The sequence below is a fragment of the Myzus persicae genome, unplaced genomic scaffold, assembly GCF_001856785.1.
Source record: "Myzus persicae strain clone G006 unplaced genomic scaffold, MPER_G0061.0, whole genome shotgun sequence".
Lineage (NCBI taxonomy): Eukaryota > Metazoa > Arthropoda > Insecta > Hemiptera > Aphididae > Myzus > Myzus persicae.
In genome coordinates this window covers 148,710-167,194 of record NW_019104078.1, presented here as the reverse complement: position 1 = coordinate 167,194, position 18,485 = coordinate 148,710, and the positions used below count along the sequence as shown (strand labels likewise).

The following is an 18,485-nucleotide window of genomic DNA, read 5'->3' as shown; positions in this document are numbered from 1 at the left end:
TATGCGCGCGTGTGCGATGCGTGCTCGGGACGCGCGTGTGTTGTGCCTTGGCCGTCGCCGGGGCGTGATTTTCGCGGTAGCTGTAGCAGCCCACCCTCCGCCTAGACCGGCCGCGGGTGTCCCGACGTCATGACGTGACCGCGCGACGTGTGGGAGTGGAAAACGTTTAATGAAATTGTCGGGGGTTGGTATCCCGACGACGACGGCGACGCCAAATTGCCCCACAGCAGCCGCCGCCGCCGCCGCCGGTACACGTGTGCAGTACGTCGACGACGTGTACCGGCCGTACCGTCACCCTTTACCACCGCACTTACATGGCATATATGTGTGTGTGTATGCGTGTGTACCCTGCAGCAGCGTTGCCTAATCCCTCACGCCCCTGATCGCGCTCACGCCCCTTCGTTATACCCTGCGCTTTCGGGACTAATGACGACGGCGTGTGCATTATGAGCATACGTGAGCTAGAAATGGGTTACGACTAGCGCGGATCAACGGGATCGATTGAATTTATAACGTATAATATTATCAATATTGACCGTCATTTCAAAAAAATTAAAACAAAATTAAATATTATATTTAAAACGTTACAACTTCCTTGAAAATAATAATTTAATGTAATAACAAATGTATTATATAGCAAACAAAATCAAACGAAATATAATATACTGTATGTATGCAACTCGCTTTAAGACGGAGTTTAAAAAACACAAATTTAAATTAAATCTGTTTTTCTATCTTGTTCTTAGAAAATAAGTCAATGACAGTACATTCAATAAGGGCCATGGTCTTTTATTTTTAAATTCAAATTTTTTTTTGTATGAGTAGTTAATACTTTCATCGTTAAAAATGATTAAATCATCAGCCACGAAGACAAATTGCAAATCATAAATAAAAAATAAGAAATATTAAGGAACACGTACGTTGTATACACATCACGATGATCTGACTACGCGACGGTGACGTCGATAATTGAGCGATGATCACCCAACAGGTAATAGGCATCTATTATGAACGGCGAGACGCGTCTCATAGCATATATAGTAAACCCTCCTCACATTAAAAATCCCCCCGTACCCTCTCTCCCATATTTTAGAGACGTTGCGTCGAAATGTCTATTTGATATAATACCATATTGGAATGACCCATATCGCCAGCTCGTATGCACAGCCGTATCACGCGCATCTAATCTATTTTAAGAATTCTATAGCTGTACTACGAAAAACCGATTTTAACAAATATTGAAACATACATCATCCTTATAATATAAAATATAAATTATTCAATTAATTCAAATTTGTAAATATTTTATAAAACAAAATTATTATTGTCCTGTGTTCTAATTTATAAGATTAGAGACGTTGTCTCATTGTCTCCAATGACCATTTGTTACTGGGTATAACTTTTTCCACTTTTGATGAGTAAACAAAAGCTATTATAATAATCGTTCGGTCTGCTAGACATACGTCAGCCGAACTAGTCTCGTTTGATCACTAGCTCCGTGTATTGTTGCTGCCAGGTTATAGGCAAAGTAAAATAATTTATATTGAATTTTGTTTTATTTTAAATATACGTTAAACTGTAATCGGTATAACTAACTGTCTTGTCGAACATCCAAATCCTCTCACGTTCCCTCGTTTGTAATAAAATCTATCACTACGGATGTAAAATTATACACCGTATTCTAGCAGTGATAGACAACAGTTTCATCGTTACATTGTTAGTACTTTTATAAGTTTAGTAGGTGGGTATAAAAGTTTAAATGTACCTGTTAGTAGTTAGTGTAAGTTACTTATAATTTCTGTATCACAGCTATATTTGGCATATTATATCTAGCTAACAGGACATGAGCGGAGGGCCCTCTAGATCTCTCCTTCAACCGCCAATGAGTTGAACCTTAAAAAATGACGCACTGAGTAAAATTTAACATTTAACACTTTATTTTGGACATTATTCTAATATTGTATTTTTCGTAGTAAAATACGTATTCATAAATTATTTGTTAAACATTAAATTCCGTAGTAAAATTATTGTGATTTGTGTATATTTAATAATGCTTTTAAATTATGTTGAAAAATTCCTTAAATTTGTTTATTTTTATCGTTTCGACATAATACGAGTATATGTTACGAAATATTATAATTTGTAATGCTCTAACAACTGATGCCGATGAAATCATATTCAGTTTATAATTAGGTATGATAAATACTGAAGATATATCATATATTTTCATTTCATCTTAATCATGATATACTCAGCGAGTTTAGCTGTAATTTGATGTATTTTGGAAAGCTGCTGTGCTTTTGGCCTCATGAGTTATGAGATAGCTATAGTGGAAAACCGACACACATAAGTGGTGTGAAATTGCATATCCATAACGCCGTGTCACTTAATTTAGTTATTTATAGTAACGATGTTAAGTAGGATTTTGTGACTCATTTTTTTTTTCAATCAAAAAAAAAAATATTCTTGGATTGTATTTTGATATTAAAGTGGAAAGAAAAATAAAGTTTTCAACATTTTACTTGAAAAATCCTGAAGATCAATACAGTTTACAATCACTACAACAGTGAATTGCGACTACTAGCACCACGGAAAAAATGTATGTTCAAATAATCAGTTATCTCCAACATAGTCAATTCCGTTAATATTACTTATATTTCTTTTTAGTATTAGTAGATGGTATACTAAAAAAATGTCTGTTTACTTATACAAAGACTTAATTCTATTGTACGCATTTCGCCCGAATAATACGTCATAGTGTTATCATTTGAAATACCTAGGTGAGATCTCATTATATTATATAGTTTAAAATCTCTATTTTATATTATATTTATACAAAACTAAAGTAACTTTACAAAATATATTAAATGTGAATTAGCTTAGAAAGTATTAAAAACATATTATAATTGTATAACTAATATATAGTATTATAATTATAGCTAAAATATAAAACGATTGAACCCGTCCTATCATGAGATTACTGTTATCTAGATGTTGGGTACCTGGTAGATGGTATTAGAATGAAAACTTTTATTAATGACAATTATCGTGTAACGAAACTGTAGATCTATATAATTTAATGCAAATTTAAAAATACAATTAATAGGTAGCCATGTTGGTACATTAGAATTATAAACATTGGACATAAACCATATAATGATCAAGCGATTAAGAACGATAAGATATCATCAATATTGTAATAACAATTATTGTGCAGTTTATGTTGTTGTTAATTGTTATTATCATAAAACTCTGCTGCAGCTTTCGAGTGATCGGGCCGTAATAATTATACTAGGTACTAAATATTAGTACTATAGTATATACTACGTGAACTGCTCGCGATGTAATAATATGGTTTATCCTTAATGGGACTTAACATAATCGGTTATGTAGGGTTGGCATTGGAGCTAATAATGTGTGTGTGTGTGTGTGTGTGTGTGTGTGTGTGTGTGTGTGTGTGTGTGTGTGTGTGTGTGTGTGTGTGTGTGTGTGTGGTGTGTATGTATGGGCGTGCATGCGTGCGGCAGGAGTTAAAAATGACGACCGTTGAGAGGACACGACTATAGGACAATAGCTGAGGGGTAGAGAAATCGTCCGAAAACTTAACGAAAACAATGCTAATTATGATTCCTTAGTTACCTTGGTTGTACGCGTGCATGTATTATGTATATGTATAATATTATATATTATGCTTATGCTTATGCGATGACTGGTTAAAGAGCTTTGCGTAGGAAGACCGTATTTTCGTACTTAATCCTCGTTAGCAAGTTTAACTGCCTAGAATACATTGTAGATCACTCAACACTCCGTGTTCGTGTAGCTGCAACCGAGTAACCACGTGAAAAGAGAATACTAATAAAAGAGAAAAATAATCATCTTTCATAATAATACATTTTAAATTTGCGTTAGTAGCTGTGTACTTAAGTTAGAAGACAGGGCCGTCCCCAGCTCAAGCCGAGAGGGGCCCACGCCACGGACTCCGGCCTTTCACCACAGCTGGACAGGCAACGCCATCGCGGATACAACAAAAAATTAAGTTGTTGAACAAAAAAATATTTTATTTAAATCGAATATTTACCGAGTTAATGATTAAAGTCGTCGGAACCGGTGCAATTTAGGTTACACGTCCGGTTAGGAACCGGTACAAAAGCGTGTTTTACAGAAAATAACTATTACGCCCTGTAGAATAATCAGATTCCGTAAATGTTTTTTTAATTTAAAATAAGACGCAGGTTGGATCATAGCACAATTTTCAAAACTAAAATTATGGAAGCTAAATTATGTATTTGAAAAATGTATAGTATTTTTAATAATTCAAACGTATTTTATTAGCACTATTAAAGTTAAATGAAAATTCAGGCTTTGACCTGACCTAAAAAAAGTTCTCACCTTTTTAATAAAAATAAATGATCAAAATTCTACTTATAATATTGAGGCATGAGAGTTTTTCTCGTAAAATTCTTTCGTTGATAATCACTGTATAATCTAAAATCTTTATAACCTCCCCTAAATAGATATCGGGTGATAGATTAGTGGATAATTATTAAAATTAAAGTAGCAACTAAAATATAAAATATAATTTTCAAATTATTAAAGTTCAATTGTTAAAGCTGAAATTGATAAAAAAAAAAGTAAAAACTATCTTCACAGTACTCATCATCAAGTAAAAGACACCACTTAGCTATACCTAAAGACTATCTATAGAAACAAATTGCTGACCAACTAAAATTGAACCATATTATTTACATATTTACTGATTTTAAAAGTAGGAAGGTTAATAATAATACATTGTTATAATATTGTTTTACTATATATTAATCGACTTATTTTACCTATATTAAGTTTAAGTAAATGATGCTTTATGTTATTTACTAGTTCATATTTTCGTAGGTATATATTATATAGACATATAGTGCAATATATTTTTAATTCTGTTTGGTCCCTTTCCTCATTATAATTGAGCACTTGACAATAATAAAATTATAAAATTATACAATTATACTCTGCTCCGAGCCTCGCAAATCGTCAGGACGGTCCTGTTAGAAGGTCACTGTATACCTTTTACAGTTGTGATTTAATATATATATATATAGATTTTTTGAAAAATATAATTTCTATATAAGTAGGTATCGCTAAAAATCGCAATGCTATAATAACAATTGTATTGCTGTGAAATGATTGGATAGCTTAATAATAGCAAGCAACACCAGTTGTTTAAATACCATTTATAGTTGGCCGCAATAGTCCGTCGACAAAGTGCCACCCGCCGCCATTGAGACCACTGCAAAAGGTTATGTTTTTCTTTGCGACTTGGTTTTTTGTGGCACTCATAACTTGGTGGCAGGTATTGATCGGGGCGGTGGTGCGGGTGTTGCAGCTTGCCGTGCAGCAGTCAACTTCTTGTCCAACGATTGCCAGGACATGTGCCAACACAAGTCTGGGACCCGTTGTCGTCCCGAGCCTCAACTAGCGAACACTTTTGTTTGGCTATGTTATATTATAACAGGGGTCTCCAAACTACGGCCCTCGAAAAAGTTATCACCGGCTTTCTAACGGACAATAAATAATATAGAATTATGTGTAATTTATGTGTAATATCCAAAGTCGTTATCACGCGTATGAGTTAATTATCACCTGTACCATAACTATATAACTAAGTATACAAGTATTAAGTATGTTATAAGAACTGTTTTTAAAAACATCAATAAAACTACATATACTTCCCTTGTATTATAATATTTTCTGCAAATTGTGTGATCGTTCGAACTCTTGCAGCACATTCGAAATACAATATATAATATAATATCACACACTCACGTATACATAGATATTACACTCCCAGTACGGTTTATGAACCTCACGAGTCTATTACGTTATACATATGTATAATAATATTATATAGTATACATGTGCATTTAGACTTAGGGGTCGTGCGATTCCCATGGTCGTCGTCGTCGTCGTCACGTCGTTTTATCGAACACTTCACACTTCATTAGACGCATGCACTGACGTCCGTGCGCCCCGTCCCGTCACGTACGTATAATTACGCGCGAGCGCGCACACAATAACCGCGTAATTAATAGGAATATTTTCTGTCCATTTGGTTCGCGCGTGTGACGTGTACGTCGTCGTCCTCGTCGTCGTCACCATCGCACTCAGAGTCCCCCGGGATATATTTTATGTTCGTTTCAATTATATACCATAGGTAATATTATATACGTATTATTACGTGTTAAACGGTCAAAATACAGGTAAAATAGGTATAATAACTATCAAGATTGTTTTAATAATAATTAAAAGCAATTAAAAATTTAATAAGCAAAATTAATAAGTCCCAAGTAACGAGTACAAAAATATCGATATAATATTTTATACTTTTATGGTTGCTGCGGAAAAATAGTAGTAACCGAAAATAGAATGAAGTAAATATAAACAAGAACGAAGTGGTGGTGGGTAGGTAGGTAAATGAAAACCGATATGAAATTTTGACCTTATCTACTCTTATATGTATTCAGAGAAAGTCACATCGATAGTACGTGTTATTTACTCTTAGGAACTGGTCGTTGTATTTTTTATACATCGTAATGATAAAGTTGCACGAGGAGGTGGTTTTCGTACCTGCTTTTCTTATATTTATCGTTAATACTCTAATTATATTATTATATCTAGTATATTAAATGTTTTCCCAAATATAACCACTTCTCAACTCACTGCCATTTTCATCTACACCCCCCCCCCCCCCAAAAAAAAAAAAATGCCGGTCACCAAACTTATGTAATAGACTTATAATAGTCTAAAATACACGTGAATGAAAAATATGTTACACTATAATCATCTATAAAAAAACATAAAATTAAATTAAATACTTTGGTTTGTTGAAATGTGCATCACTTTAAAACGGCTACACCGATTTGGCACATTTGTTTGTTCATTTTCAGTTAAATTATGATTCTTTGAATCTCTAATTTTGTTGCAACTGATAAATTTATAAATCACATTGCAATAAAACCAATAAGACGGAACAATTTATTTAGGCCCCAAGAATTGCAATTTTTGAAAATCTAACGAATTTTTGATATCATCAAACTGCAGAGCGGCGTGAAGAGAGAAATTAAATTGAACGGATTATCACGATTATCACAAACATATTCGGCTCATATACAATAATAAGAGAGAGAAAATACCTAATCTGGGCATTACCTAGTCAAAAAGTTAATTTTAAATAAGTTTCATAACGAGTGAGATTTTTACATGTTATGAAGTTAATATACTGTTAAATAATAGTTTACTAATTTTATTATCACGGTAAGTGATTTTTTCCCTAATAACACCGATTAAAAATATATCCCATTTTGTAAATGCAAGCACAGCGCAAGCCGCGTGATAAAAAAAAACACCTAATTACCACTCCTCCTCCGCACAAAGGTATATAGGTCTCCTGGCATATAGACAGATGCACCAAACGAACAGAAAACGCAATATCCTACACCAAAAAAATGCAAACCAACAGCAAACGTAAACTACGTGGATTTATCACAAAGATCTAGTTCTACCTCTCCAGTTCCATCTGAAGAAAAATCAATCTCAGGAGAATCCTACACATCTTCCTCACTGTTTTCTGATTCTACTGATCTAGATGACAATACAACCATTTCTAGAACCAAAAGACTCCACCATATACCAAGCTTCCTTTCGATTTAACTTGAAAACCAATAGCTAGAAAATTATACGAAAACTGGGACATCAATACATTGAAGCAAAAACTACCTTAAAACCTGAAGAAATTCAGCTCAACTATCAAGATGAAGTTAGTTTTCGCTGCTTGAAAAGTATTCTTAGGAACAATTCATAACCAAGTAGGTTTCTACACTCTCGCTTCATCGAATCAATTTGTTCTCAAAATCATTACAAAAGGAATTCCATTAGATATAACCGACCAGGAAATAATAGAAGAACTCACTTTTAGCATCGACCAGGAGTACAATGATCCTTCTACAAAAGACTCCATCATAAATACTACTATACCAATCATCTCAACATTTCCAAGTTGAAATGAAATTAATATTCACTTTTAGAATTACAAATTCTGAACAGTCACATTATCCTCTTATAAGAAACTAGAATAAGCCCATTAATCATACTCAAGATTTCTAACTACTTCACCTACAGACAAGATCCTTAGATTCAGATACCCAATAGGGATCACCACTAGATCCTGCCAATATCATACTTGTACCAAAAATATCATACACAACTACGAAGATCTAAAAATTTCAATTGATTCAACCACAATTACAATCAAACTCTGAACAGAGCAAATTCATTTTACATCAATGTACAAAAGCCCAAGGACTTCTTTGTTAACAAACGATCTGGTCTCCTTAACCAATCAAAGAAACCTTAACACAAAACAACAGTCCTGGAACAGCCGCACCAAAAATAGGCAGCATTTCAAAACACTCATAGAATCATCCAACACTTACTCCATCTGCACACCAGACTCTAAAATTCATCACTCATTCAACATATTACACATTAGCTTTGCCCACTGCAAATACATCCTAATTCCTAACTAATCATGACTAACTTACATCAGACCACAATCCAATTATTGTGGCCATAAGCGACCCCTATAACATTCAAGCCAGCTTCCACAGCTGCCAAGAAGAGGATAAATTTTAAAAAATTCAAATAAGGGTAACTGCAGGTCTTCTTAAATTGGCTTATAATCTATCGATCTTCTCAGAAATTGATGACGAGGTTTTATCAATCACCTCAGTTATCTAATCAGAAATTGAAAAATGCTCCTATTTCGCCAATTAATTCTAGGACAGTGTCCACTTTTCCCAAGTGCGATATCACCATCAAGCGAAACTTTAGGAATGACTGGTAACGTACAAGGGATCTGGCTGTCAAGTCTATATCCCGTACATCAGAAATCTCCTGAAGGAAACCCGTCAATCTGCTTTCAACACATTCAAAAGCACCCTCAACTTCCAAGATTGCTCACTCTGTAAGTTCGAAAAACTTCACAAAAGCCAGCGATCTTACCTCTGAATTCAAACACTTACCAAAAAAAATCTAAGATACCAAAGACAAATTGGAACTATTTGCTGACATTATGGAAGCTTGATGAGTGTATTCCATACTTCCCCGTGAGAGAAAAATATAGTTGTGTTGGAGATTGAGTTTTTGTTCGTCGATCTAGGAAGTGCTGTCAAGAGCCAAAAATTGCTTATTTATGCTTTAGGCAAAGATGTTGAATTTTGTTCGGAATCGTCATGAAGGTTGCCAACGTTTCCTTTGACTTTATTAGTTTGAAAAGATTTAATGAGAAGACTTTTTTTATACAGAAGTTATAAGTTCAGTTTATAAAGTTTAAAAGATCCAAATGAAGAGAATTCGATTGGACCAGCGAAATTGAATACTTTATTTCGTGGTTTCAATGCAAGTGAATTAGACGCTTGAGAAGGGTTTTGATGGCCGTGTTTTTTTTCCTCTGCCAAATGAATCTTAGTTTTCATTTTTTGGTAAATTGGGATTGAATAAAAAGCGATAGATCTGGTATTTTGTCTGATGGATTATGCGTAACAATATTGGTTTTAACGTTGTCTGAGCTGAAACCAGTGATTAGTTTTATAGCTGAGTTTATTCGGCCTTTTGTCTGAATTAGAGGAAGTATGTAAGGCTCATATTTAAAAATTGTTTCATATTTTTGAAAGTCAGTTTTAGATAGAGGTTTTGGTGGAGTCTCGTGTGTAGAGCTGTAGGATATCAAGGATAGGTAAGACTGTGAACGGTTAGATAATAGCAAACTTGGAAGGTTAATAGCCAGACACCCTGCTATTATTATGGAAATGTCAAGGACATCGGGGGTTTGATTTGAGTGAGGTGGATAACGTCTAGTGGTGTAGCAGCAATAACTGTTGTGTCTAATCTTGTGACCATGTATCTGAATAGGTTTCTACCTATATTCCCCATGTTGATTGACTTACTATTTCGAGCTTGGTTTTTGGCACTAAGGTTACCTGCCAAAAATATATATTGGCCAGAATTTAGGATGTTATCCAAAGCTGCTGTTAGGTGCAGGGTTTCTGGACTTAAGTACACTGTGACTAGGATGAGTTCTTCATCATTGGTGTTAACTTGAATTGCCGTGTTTGTGTTGGGTGATGCATTGATCTTGATGTTTTAATGTATACATTTTTTATTAACTTGGACTGTTGTGCCTCCCTCCCTGTAAAGTAAGGCCGTTTCCTGGAATTTGAATTTTGAGTATAATATGATGATGTGTGGAAGTATGAATTTACGGGTTAAAGACAGGTGGGTTTCGTTTAACATAATGATTACGACCTTTTTATTTTGAATTAGTGCGACCAGTTCAAGACGCTTCCGAGTAACGCCTTGAGAGTTCCAAAACATAATTATGGTGGCAGTATGAGATAAAGGGAGATTTATGAGAGCAGTTAGCGTAGATATGATAATTTCTCTGGTGTTGGCTGTGCTGGCTGAGAGCTCCTAGATACCAAGTATTTGGATGTCTGCTGGATCAATGGGATTGTTTTATAATTTCGTAGATCGGGTCGTGGGAGGGGGGATTCCAACGGCAAAGGCATAATACTGGTGGCATTTTCGAACAACGTCCTCAGCAAGAGGGATGTTAGTTACTGGAAATTGAGGGAGCTGGGTTGGATGAACACGCTGGTGTCTGCTGTTTTGCAGGGATGCTTGTTTTGTTGCTTTTGAATTTAAGAACTCTGGTCATTGTTTGCGATTTGCCGTGTGATTGCCTTTGCAATTAATGCAATTGGGAGTTTGTTTCAGAGTTTTGGGGCAGTCTTTTGCCAAATGAGATTCAGCACATTTTACGCAACTTGGGCTGAATCTGGAGTATAATATGCGGGAATGACAAAATCTTTTGCATTAAGCAAAGTATCACCTTGTAAGTTTCAACTATGACTGATATAAAAAAGAGGGAAGTCTACTTGAATATAGATTTACTGGCAGGGTTGTTTTGTAAGGAGGCTTATGGTGACTTAGAGGGGCTCAAACAATGAATTTGATACTCAAGGTGGAAATTAGTTTTCTTAAGATATGAGACTAAGTTAAATAGTGGGAAAAAAATAAAACTAATTAGAAATATTATTGTGTTCCAAACCTAAAAACACTAATTTTTAAATTATAAAAACATCAATTAAAAACATTTGGAGTAAAGTAATGGCGTTTGGATTTTGGATTGATATTATATTGCTTTATGTACAAAATATTTTATTTTACAAGTTTTAACAGGCGTAGAAAGATATAATAATATTTAACATACCAGTTTTTTTTTTGGCTTTTAAATATTTTTTAAATGTTATTGATTTTTAAATAATAGTGGCTCACTATAAATACCTACAATATCATTATTAGGTACTATTAAGTACGTATACAAATATACAATATCTACATTATAGTCTAAACCAAAATATGTACGAGTAACCTCAATTAATATATTTTATATAGAATTGAATTGAACATGAATGATTTTATTTTTCATTAGGATTTTATGATGACTTGTGAGATAATATACAAGACTGTAGTTTTGGCGCAATTTGTTATCAATCATAATGAAGGTAGAGACTTGGTTATTTTATTATCAGCTGATAAAATATACAAGCAAATGAAAATAAGTGATGCACACAATATTTATTTATAATTTAATTTATCAATAATATAACTAAAAATGTGTTGTATAAAAATTTAAGACCAATGGAAATAGTACGCTATGCATTTAATTAAATTCCATTCCCTATGTTAATACTATAGGAAATAGTGCAATATGCCCTACTTTGGAAATAGTACGTTTTGTTAGCATTTAAGGAATTGGTAAGTTTTGCGTCATTTTGGCAAATGAAAAAATAATTTAACATGGAAAACACTACGTTTTGACATAATTTGGAAATAGTTACTTTTGTTTCATTATTGCCATTGGAAATAGTTCGTTTTGGAGTCATTCACAAACTTCAGATTGATATTAACAAAGGAAATAGTACGTTTAGTCAATATTTGAAGGCACCATTCGATTCCCCGTATTTTTCTCCACGAGAATCAATATTTAACTCAATTTTCTCAATTTTGGAAATAGTACGTTTTGGATTGTCGCCCCTCGATTATAGTTACGTTTGTGTATTTTAGTCTCATAGCACGTTAAATAATTTGCATTTTGCTACAGGACATATCTGAAATTGACCAAAGAGGTCCCATGTTATTCAAAAACTAACCTAACGCTGTAATATTATGTACTTAGTATAATAATGTAAGCTGGCTATAGGTATAAAAATATATTTGCAATTAAAAACAAATCGTACTTGTATAATATAAAATCAATTCCCATATATGGCCAAATTAGAATGTTTATCTGTAGATATCAACATCAAAATATATACATGGATACTAATACTAAAGTTCGGTATTCGGTCTACTTCGAAGTTTAGTGGAGCATTATTGTCGCCCACGAAAACAGTCGTATAAAGAAAACATTTTTTTTTTACATTATATTTTTTTTTTTTTTTTAATTTTTGACAACTTCAGTTTTTTATCTCTTTTCATCTTAACGCAAACATGAAATCTTTTGCAGTAGCAATGGTGGCCACGATGAGTCTGTGTGGATTTTTTATTCAGAGTGAGTATACTACTTTTTAACTATTTTATCTTACACCTACTTAAATGAACGGTTTGGTATAGTGTATAGATATAAAGGTAATTATTAACTATACATTTATACCTACTTTTTAATATGTTGTAGGTAACTATATCGATAACTAGCGTGCATTGTAGTTTTGTCGCTTTTTAATTTACTTTTTGCTTGATATGATAAATACTTATATAAATATATAATATATGCATAATTAGTGGTATGTATTTATAGACATGGCAGCGAATATAGATTGTTACGCATGCGAGGAGAAAAATATAACAGCATGTGGAAATATGACTAAGATAGGTAGACCGGGTCATGATTTTGCGATTAGCCCGTCTTGTGATAGTACTACTTCTGTTTGTTACTTTTTCAGTGTAAAAGGTAAGTGAATATTAAAATAAGATAACGCTGCCACAATTGATTTTTCTTCTTGGACGCTTTAATCGACAGTTACTCCTAAACATGTCAGCGTATTACGTGGTTGCGTGAAGGGTACAGGTGAAAACGCTTGTGACTTAGTAAAATCCAAATATGAAAGAGACGGCGCTTGTAATGTCTGCTCAACTAGCTTTTGTAACGGCCGTAAAGTAGACAATGACAACGAATTCCAAGCTCCCAGCACTCTCAACAACGGCCAGTCACAGGTCGCCGGATTTGCTGTGAAGTGCGCCCTCATATCCTCTCTGGTGGTTGCCAGGATATTTTTCAACACCAAGTGATTGGAGCTCGGTCAACAGAAAGTATGAGCACTTTAAGTTATATGAAAACTTTTAACCATGTTTGTTTTAATTTAAAAAAAAACAATGAGATTTACGACTATGCATATAATATGACTTATATTTACGATTTTCATTTGACTCGTGCACCTTTTACCGACAGCTAGTTTAAATCTACAAGATACTAAAGGAGTTAGAGGAGTGAAAATAATCAACATGTTTTATTATTAAATACCTCCCACACGACTCATGACTTGTAGAGCACAGCCATTGACGAATATTCATAATATAACATCCTCGGGTTTCAAAAGACTCGTAGGTGGCGGTGCTTGGATTTTGCGGACAGAAATATTGAATTCAAGCTCATAAGATGTTAAACAAGAACAGCAAGTTAGTAAAGCGTAATAGGAATAAAGTTATAATTCCAGGAACATTTAACGGATTACAGCCTACAGGAACCAAAATACGTGCATTCACGGCTGATCATAAAATGTTACATAAAATTATAGTATAATTTGTATAATTTACTATAATTTGAAAAATAAAAATAGTTTCTCCGAAACTTTAAGAAAAAAAAGCATAATTAATAAACACTTAAATACAAAAACCTATATATTGTATAGTCGAAATTTATAATTTTCAATCAGTTGGTAGATAGGTGTAGCGTAGGTACCTATAACTACGGCATTTAAGGTTTTACTGCAAGTATTAAATTTGCAGCTACTACTAAAATAACTTACGCTTGCCATTCTTATTACTGATTTAAAAATTGACATTATTTATAAATAAGTCATGTTTTGAAATATTCTAGAAATTTTATACGTTAAACAACTACGGCGAACAATGGTTTATTATTTTATTTACGTTCTGATAATCTGATTCGATTACTTGTAAACAAATTGAAGGTCGATTTGACTAACATTCAATATGTTATTGGATTTATTCGGCATTTCAATTCTTACTATTGATATGTAAATAAGCATAAATAACGGACTTACTGGACGGTAAAAAATTTAACTTCCCGTTTGAAAACCAAAATAAAACGTAGAATCCCTTGCCAATTGTGTAGGGTGACATAATGTCCCCTTGGTTCTTATTCCACATATCCCTGTTTTATTCTGGTTTTTCTTTTCAAAGAGTTTTGACATTTCGTTAAACAATATATTATCGGCGAATACATAAATAAGTAAACGCACCTTATTTTTTTATTATTATAAGTTACTTATAGGACTACGCAGATTTCGTTCAATATGAAAAAAAAGGTTTGTCGGAGAAGTGTAATACTGAAATTGATGTGGATTGTGGAATATATTCTATTTATATAATATATGTTAGTACTTAGTCTGTATGCCTTTATATATATAGTTGGTTTCTGATTTAGGTAATAATTTAAGTAAATAAATGGTACAAAATAATATATAATAAAACAATAGGTAGGTAAAATAATAATTTGCGATTTGCACACAATTACCATAAATTAAAACTATACAATTAATAAGATACTGTTTCGGTCTGATTAACTGCCATAAAACCATTATGATGCTTGAGTGTACTACAACTCCTAAGTACAATATCATGTAAATATTTTTTAAGAGTATACGTTAATTGACAATATTGTTAAAACTTTCAAGTTTAATTTTGATGGTTGTGTGAAATCAGAGAATTTCCAATTTTCATTCAGTATTTCTTAGTTTTCTAAATACCTGAATATATTGACTCTAATATATTTTAGTTCAAATATATCATCATAAATTATTAACATTTAAAAAAAATATTCATCTGATGATGAATTTTATCATGCATTTTATACAAATTATTCCCTTACATCGATTCGCTTAAATTTTATTTGAGTATTATTGGAATTAACACTAATATTGAATGGTGGTTGTATGAGGATCATTTGGGTCGCAGCGAATTGATCTCGAATACAATTGATCGTTAGGATAATTGATCACCGAACAAACGTAAAAAAATAGTTATTTTATTACACTACATATTATATCATATATAATTATTAGGGCTGCGAATTTGTAGGAAAGTGCATTTTTTTGGTAATTGAGAAACGTAGCTTTGTAAGCATCTAATTTGAATTATGTAACTACGAATCCATTAATGCAACTTTTATTTTGCTTTTTTTTTTTGCTTTTTGACGTTGATTGTTTTGGTCATTTTTGGGCATTTTTAGGTCATATTTTCCTTTTTTGTTCATTTTCCGGTATTTTTAATCCAATCCCGTCAATTGACGGAAAAAATGTTTGGAAAAAAAATTTATGCTTCGATAAAATAAGACAATTGCTATATAACTACATAAATCATTTTTTTATTAAATAAGCACTTTTTATGCATGTAATGTACAAATGTACAGTATCATGTACCTAAATATTAATATATATATTTAAATTAAATTAAAAACTATTTTAAATTAATTTTGTACTATAGTTTTTCGCATTTTAAGTGCATTTTTATTGCCTTTTTTGATATTTTTAATGTATTTTTTAAGGTTCATTAGTGCATTAAATTCACAGCCCTAATTATTATACATCAAATAGGTACCAGCTCTTATTTATTTATTTTTTTAATAACTCTCTAGTTATTATATTAATAACAATTAATACGAAATGACAATTCATTAAATTATAAAAAAATTAAAGTGGCTTGGCGTGGCGCGTTGGCTGCTACCAGTCGCGGAATGCGTCTGGGAGTAAGTAACGGCCACAACCACTAGCTCCCGGATGGGTGACCACCAGGGTTCGTAGAAGTTAAACACCTTGCCACACATACACGTGTTTGCTACCAACCGTAACAACCCTAACAAATATAAAAACAACCTACCTTACCAACCTCTTACCCCTACTACAGTTCATAACCCCTATAACAGGTAATGGCCTTAGTTTCCGGGCTTAAGTTCAATGAAAAAAAAAAATAAATTAAAAATTAAATACAAATAAAAAATTTAAGTTGAAAAAATTAAATAAAATATAAATTGAACATTACACTGTCCATAGTTAAAAATACATAAGTTTAAAGCTGAAGTTAAAAATTATGCGCTATTCCTTTTAAAAAGTTTATTTTATAAACGAAAATACGACTATCATACGGGAATGAAATAGACTTTTAAAAGGAATAAACCATAATATTTAACTTTAAATTAAATTAAACAACACTAATGCGTTATTTAAAAATATATAAATAAGATTTGGCGCCTATTTTGAATAGTCTAAAATAATAAACATAAAACTCGAAAATATAATACGTAGTAAAATAATTTACGTTTTAAAAAAAAAAACTAAAAAAACTAAAAAAGTTTGTCCGGCCATCAAGTATGCAGGTGATTAATTGAATTCGCGATCAATACCGGATCATTTAGATTGTTTAAGTAAATTTATAATGTACTATTTTTTAGACTTAGTATTATTTACTACTTTATTTCTACTCAACTTCAATCAATACTAAACCAAAAATATTATTTTTTTTGTTTAATGTATTTATTTGGTTTTAAAATGTGTCAACTTATAACAATTTGTAAAAATTGTTACCTTATAATATAAGCCGAGAGTTTGATTTTCCCGGTATGTTCAGAAATAGTTCAAATTATGTTTGGCGATGATGCAAAAAAAATAATTATAAAAATTCCGCATTCAGGCGATACAATAAAAAACAGAATTATACACATGTCAGATGATATTGAGAAAACTGTCACTTACAAGCTTACTACTAATAAATTATATTTCGCTTTGCAAATTGACGAGTCTACTGATATCAGTGGTATAGCTCACGTACTAGGATTTGTTCGTTTCATTGATGAAAATAAAATAGTGAATCAATTTGTATGCAGTAAACAACTTACTGAACGTACAACAGGGCAGAATGTTTTAGATTCTACTTCGTCATATTTAGATAAATGTAACATAACATGGGACCAATGTGTAGGAATCTGCACCGACGGAGCTCCTTCGATGATTAGTTCTATTAAAGGATTTACAACATTGGCGAAGAAAAAAAATCCTAATATCATATCTACACATTGTTTTTTACACCGAGAATCACTTATTTCGAAAACATTACCTGTTACATTAAAGTTCGTATTGGATCCAATTGTAAGCATGGTTAACTACATAAAATCGCGTCCATTACAATCACGCCTATTTAAAAAACTGTGTTAATCAATGTAAGCTCAGCACGTATGTTTACTTTTACATTGTGAAGTAAGATGGTTATCGCGAGGTTAAGTTCTAAATCGAATTCTGGAACTTAAGAATGAATTGTTAATGTTTTTTTATAACGAAGGTAACATTGTTTTTATATTTTTTCTTACAGACGATATTTGGTGTGTTAAAATGGCATATTTAGCTGATATTTTTAATTATTTAAATAGCGTAAATGCTGGTATGCAAGGTAAAAACGAAAATATTCTTAAATCCACGGATAAATTATTAACATTAAAAAAAAAATATTTTTTTGGAGTACACGTATAATTCAAAAAAATACAGTAGACATGTTTCCTTCAATTCAAAATAATAATGAAATAATTCCTTTTATAACAGAACATTTGCTTTATTAGAAGAAAAAATCACAAAATACTTTCCTGAATTGAATATTGAAAAGTATGATTGGATACGAAATCCATTTTCTACTATCAACACGTCAAGTTATGAATTTACGTTAGAAGAAGAGGAAGAATTCATAACGCTAACAACAGATCGAACTTTAAAAATAAAATTGTTCGAAAGAACAGTAGAAGAATTTTGGATTTCAGTTCAAACCGAATTTAAAAAAAATTCTAAAAAAGCAATTTCAATTTGATTACAATTTTCAACCTCATACTTGTGTGAATTTGGATTTTAAACATTGACGAATATCAAAACAAAGAAATGAGAAAGACTGACAAATATTGAAGAGGAAATGAGAGTAGCAATATCGTACATATGGCCAAATATTGAAAATATTTGTAAAAATCATCAGGCACAAATATCTCATACAAAGTATTCAATTTCAAATTTTTAATTTTTTTTTTACTCTTTTTATTATTTTATTATTTTTTAGTGACAAACACCAACATGTATGGCATGCAAACAATTTTATACTAT

The 18,485-nt window shown here is 32.2% G+C and overlaps 1 protein-coding gene across 1 annotated transcript; it reads left to right on the top strand.

Annotated features, from left to right (window-relative positions):
• Nucleotides 1-17,069: 17,069 nt before the first annotated feature.
• Nucleotides 17,070-17,561, top strand: LOC111038419 (zinc finger BED domain-containing protein 5-like). The gene has a single exon (XM_022321507.1). The coding sequence runs from the start codon at nucleotides 17,070-17,072 to the stop codon at nucleotides 17,559-17,561; it is 492 nt and encodes a 163-aa protein (XP_022177199.1).
• Nucleotides 17,562-18,485: the final 924 nt, after the last annotated feature.